This window comes from Leptonychotes weddellii, chromosome 1, assembly GCF_054177405.1.
Source record: "Leptonychotes weddellii isolate Sample4059 chromosome 1, ASM5417740v2, whole genome shotgun sequence".
Lineage (NCBI taxonomy): Eukaryota > Metazoa > Chordata > Mammalia > Carnivora > Phocidae > Leptonychotes > Leptonychotes weddellii.
Window position 1 is genome coordinate 77,742,664 of NC_138369.1, and position 5,658 is coordinate 77,748,321.

Genomic DNA, 5,658 nt, shown 5'->3' on the forward strand with positions numbered 1-5,658 from the left:
AAACATATAATGTATTATCTACTTCAGAGGTACAGATCTGTGATTCAACAGTCTTGCACACTTCACAGTGCTCACCATAGCACATACCCTCCCCAATGTCTATCACCCAGCCACCCCATCCCTCCCATCCCCCACCACTCCAGCAACCCTGTTTGTTTCCTGAGATTAAGAATTCCTTATATCAGTGAGGTCACAGGATACATGTCTTTCTCTGATTGACTTATTTCGCTCAGCATAATACCCTCCAGTTCCATTCACGTCGTTGCAAATGGCAAGATTTCATTCTTTTTGATGGATGCATTCAGATACATTTTATTTTTATTCTCCTGATCTAATTTATCAGATAGAAAGCTGACCAAAGTAACACTTACCAAAGGTGAAGATAAAGCCAAACGTATTTCTCAAACTGTCTGTTACTTATAGAACCAATCATTATGCTATCTACAAATGGTTGAATACAAGTGATTAAGAAACCTAGCACCGCCGACAGTGGAGTACAATGGACTCAAGATTGGCTGGCATGGATAAGGCTCTCTCAATCCCTGGCACACATGCCATCTATGCTAGAGGCTGTCTCTAGTGTGGCTGTCAGGTGGAGGGCAGATCTGATAATCTATGCCTCTAAAGTAGGGAAAATGAATAGAAATTAAATCATCCTACAAAAAAGACCATTTGATTCCTGGAGGGCTGCAGCACTGCTCACAGAAGGGCTCTACTCTGAAACTCACTAAGGTACAAATCACACCTCATATCTCATGAGTGAATGTGCTATGAATCTTTTATTGAATGTATTAGGCATTCTTCTTGTACTCATAATTCATGGAACCCAAGTTTCTAAGTTTCTAGAATAGTGAGTGGCACAAAATAGGTTCTCAAATATTGGTTGCACATACCCTAAAAAATACACATATCAATGTGAACTGATAATGGGAGTAGGTATTTTTCAAGGATGTAGTAAATGAAAAATCAACTGGAGATACTGCAGACAATATGACATGCTAAAAGGCAAAATAAATGTTCCTTTGTGGATGCTCACAATAGCTTTAGGTTTTCCTATATGTGTAGATAATATCAGTACCAAAACAGAAAGATGTGTCAACTACCTGTAATCTGCTCCTAGAGAGGCTGCAATCCCATTCAGTTCACCCTGCTTCTTACTGAGTTTCTTACTCACACATACCACTACCTTGTGAAGTGGCTTGGGGGCTTCTTCCTGTCCATAGGAAAGAAAAGAAACAGATCAACTATTATTGTTTGAAATATTTTATCTACAACTTGCTTTTAATAAGAGATCTAATTCTACCTTCTCCGATTGGGCACCCTTCAGCTGAGGGCTGGCAGACAGAGCAACAGCATTTCGAGAGCTATTTGCCAAAGCAAGTTTCAAGTTTCTGACAATGACTTCTGAAAGTGGCGTACTCAGTTTCCTTTTCTGCTGGCTAGGACCTCCTGGAGTTTCCAAGGCTGCAAGCGCATCCTATATGTATGTCAGGGGAGAGAGAAAGGGGGAGAAAGAAAAGTAGGAGGAAGAGGATTGAAAAGGACAGAAGGGAAGAAGAGGGGACAGAAGGGAAAAGGAAGGTAAACAGTACAGGGAAAGAGAAAAAGGAGAGGTAAGAGAGAAGAGAGATAATCCTCAAAATTAATTGGATTACAGCTTTAGCCTCCTCCAGTTTTCCTCCAAACAACAAAAAGAATGAAATATTATCTGCATCTGAACATAATAAAGAAAAAAAAACTTCATACTGTCCAGCAAATGGGTTTGAAGAGACTAACATGCTTACATTTTCAGCTGTGCTCACCATATTTGGCTGAACCTTAGAGTGGGAAGTGCAGTTAAAATTAAGGACACCAAAAAGCAAAATAAACAAACAATAAACACGGAAGGAAACAAGCAAGGATGGATATAAGCAAGATCTGAACTGTAAGGTTAGTAAGTCGACTGAACTGAGAATTGTGAAAAATCCTCAAATGGACAAAATACATTCCTGTTCCCAAGCCATCCACAGTTCCTTCATGAGAAGGGATCACTGTTATTCAGGACACTGCTGCTCATTTTCTTTTCCATCTGTATAGTATTCCATGCACACAGCTGACTGTATTTACCACTGCTCAACTGATGAATATTTAGATTAACAATCTTTTGCAAGTATAATGATGCAACCAACAACCTTGTACACACACCATTTTGCACACCTAAGAGTAAAGGGAAACATTTAAGCAAAACTTATGTAACAATGTTGACATTCTCACGAGCAAAGCATTAGAGTGTTTCCCAACATGTTTGATAGCACAGTGGGTAATGAGATTTTTCTTTTTTGCCCGTCTGATAGGTTAAAAAAATTTAACTGTATGCTTTAATTTCCCACCCTTTTATACTAAACGAGATTAAATATCTTTATGCATGTATAATACTTCTATTTTTTTTGTGACAGCTATCTCTTCCTAACTTTTGTCCATTTTTTCCCCAGTTTTTTTTTTTTAAGATTTTATTTATTTATTTATTTAGAGAGTGAGAGTGCAGGGGGAGGGGCAGAGGGAGAATCTCAAGCAGACTACGAGCTGAGCACAAGCCAGACGCAGGGCTCGATCCCACAACCCTGAGATCATGACCTGAGCTGAAATCCAGAGTCAGATGCTTAACAGACTGAGCCACCCAGCCATCCTGCTTTGTCTTTTTTTTTATTCACTTGCCTGAATATATTTGTATGAGTTTGTATGTATACATATCCATTGAGATATACATGCATTTGTTTCCAATTTGTTGTCAAATTTTTGCCATGGAGAATTTTTAAATACTTTTATTGCACATTTATAAAATCTAGGGCTGAATGTGGAGAATTTTTTAATGCTGTCAGATTCATATGACCCTTTTATTTCTTTTGAGGTATATGTTATAGTTAGGAAGGTCTTCCTTGGGTGCCTGGGTGGCTCAGTTGGTTAAGCGTCTGACCTCAGCTCAGATCATGATCCCAGGGTCCTGGGATCGAGCCCCACATCTGGCTCCTGGCTCAGCAGGGAGCCTGCTTCTCCCCCTGCTTGTGCTCTCTCTGTCAAATAAATAAATAAAATCTTAAAAAAAAAAGAAAGGCCTTCCTAATGCTGGGATTATTGAAAAACAAACTTACTCTTTCATGGCCTGTTCTATAATTTTTATGCCTTCATTTCTTGTATTTAAATATCTAATCCTCTGAAATTTATTCTGATGTAAGGGGTGAGTTTTCTTCCCGTTTTCTCAGATGGTTACCCAGTTGCCTGATTTGAATGCCACCTTTATCATATAATACATTCTCCTATCTATGAGGTGTAATCCTGTGTATTAATAGGAGTACTCATGTGATGACACACTGCTTCAATTACTGCAACTTCATACAACGCTCGAATAACTAGTAGGGAGGGCTACTGCCTACCCTCAATTACCCTTTTCAGATTTTTTTTTTTAAGATTTTATTTATTTGAGAGAGAGGGAGGGAGAGAGAGAGAGAGAGCTGGGGGAGAGGGAGTAGCAGACTCCCCGCCAAGCAGGAAGCCCAATGTGGGGATCGATCCCAGGACCCTGGGATCACGACCCGAGCCAAAGGCAGATGCTTAACCGACTAAGCCACCCAGGCGTCCCTCTTTTCAGATTTTTAATACTATTTTTGCTTGCATTTCTAATAGGATTTATATTACCTTTACAGATCTTTACAATGTTTAACCTTCTTTGTGAGAATATGGTAAGACTTTCTATTTGCTAAAGTTTTTCTAAGATTTCTGTATAGCATTTAAAAGGATTCTTCAACCAAAAAAGAAATCAACCTCCCATATCACATCTACCTGATTTCTGCGCCTGTGCCATTAACATTGCTTCCTCTCTGGTATTTCCCTCCACTTAAGCACTAGATCCCAACCTCTCTCACAACTCAAGGGATGTGGCTTCAGCAATTCTCCCCTCTTGTCTACATCAACTAGATCTCTACTAGATTGGCCATACTGGCATACAGTTATTTTTTTCTTTTTTTCGTTCTTTTTTTTTTTTAAGATTTTATGTATTTATTTGGCAGAGAGAGAGAGAGATCACAAGCAGGGCGAGTGCACTGGGAGAGGGAGAAGCAGGCTCCCCGCTGAGCAAGGGAGCCTGACGTGGGCCTGAAGGCAGGACCACAGGATCATGACCTGAGCCGAAGGCACTGAGCCACCCAGGCTCCCCTACAGTTATTTGTCCTATCTTGAAAATAAAACAACCCCCTTTTGACTCTACTATGCCCTACAGCAACCACCCCATTTCTTGGTTCCCCTTTACAGGTAAGATTCCTCAAACGCACTGTTTATATTCAATGTCTATAAACTTCTCACATTCCCATATGAATCTATACTGGCTTCCACTTCCACCATGTCATCAAAACCCTTTCTGTTAAGATCACCAGTGACCTCCATAATGCTAAATCCAGTGGTCAATTTTCTGTTCTGACCTTTCTTGACTTTCAGCAGCATCTGACACAATTAACTATTCTTCCTGAAATATTTTCTTATGTGGCCTCTAAGACAATCTCTAGGCTTTCTCTTCCCTCACTGGTGGCTCCTTCTCAGTCTCTCCTGCTGGTTCCTCCTCTAAATGTGAATCCCTCAGAGTGTTCCTTGGACATTTTTCTTCTCTTGCTCACTTGGCATCTATTCTCATACGGCTTTAAATATTACCTACAAACTCGAATCCCCAAATTTCTTTCTCTAGCCCAGATCATTACCCAAACTTCAAGCTATGTATGTAACTACCTATTTGACAACAGTACTTGGATATCTAACAGGCATCTCAAACTTTATGTGTCAAAAATACAAACTCTTGATCTGAGGCCCTGATCCCAACCTGTTCCATTCAACTCAGTTGATTGGCAGCTCACTTCTTCTAATCTCTCAGACCAAAAATTTGGAGAAGGATTCAAATTCCAAACATTTAAACACCTGCCATGTACTAGGGAAAACTGATGGAGAACAATCATTATCTAGACATACCCTTGTAAAATTATTAAATTTTAAAGATATTCTAAAGAAAACTCCACATGGCCTGCAGGCAAAAAAGATAAAATTAACTTACAAAACAACATAGTTAGATTGGCATCAGAATTTTCAAAAACAATATATACAAAGAAAAGCAGCAGTGGATTAGCATTTTCAGGAAACTCAAGAAACAAAAAATGCAAATCAGGAACAATACATCCAAACAATCTGTCAAAGAATCAAGGTCTTGGTAAAGGTTTTGAATGTGCAGAACTCAGGAAATATTGTATACATGTGTCCTTCCCAAGTATTCTAGAGGATGCACTTCATCCTACCAACAGATGACAGGGAAACTTCACGAAGGAATGACAGTGAGCATTTCACATATTTGACTATAGAGTTAAGACTCAACAAGGGTGAGGTCCATGAGTTAAAAATATATATATATTTTATTTTCTGACAAAGTAGATAAATGTAATTAAAAACAGTGGAAGAGAGAAAATGGAGAAACAGAATAAGATTACTGACTGCAACAGAAGCAGCAGGGGTCAAAACATCATTTACAACTGACAAAAGGTTAAGTAAGAAGGGGGTTTAAGGGCACCATAAGAATAAAACTAACAAACCCTTGGGCGCCTGGGTGGCTCAGTTGGTTAAGCAACTGCCTTCGGCTCAGGTCATGAT

The 5,658-nt window shown here is 39.3% G+C and overlaps 1 protein-coding gene across 1 annotated transcript in view; it reads right to left on the reverse strand.

The window, feature by feature from the left end:
• Positions 1-5,658, reverse strand: part of TOPBP1 (DNA topoisomerase II binding protein 1) — a 58,066-nt gene that overhangs the window by 26,503 nt on the left and 25,905 nt on the right. The window contains exons 14-15 of the mRNA XM_081797538.1: positions 1,304-1,477; positions 1,104-1,213 (exon numbers count right to left, since the gene is read on the reverse strand). Coding sequence (XP_081653664.1) covers positions 1,104-1,213; positions 1,304-1,477 — 284 coding nt within the window. The remainder of the gene's footprint in view (positions 1-1,103; positions 1,214-1,303; positions 1,478-5,658) is intronic.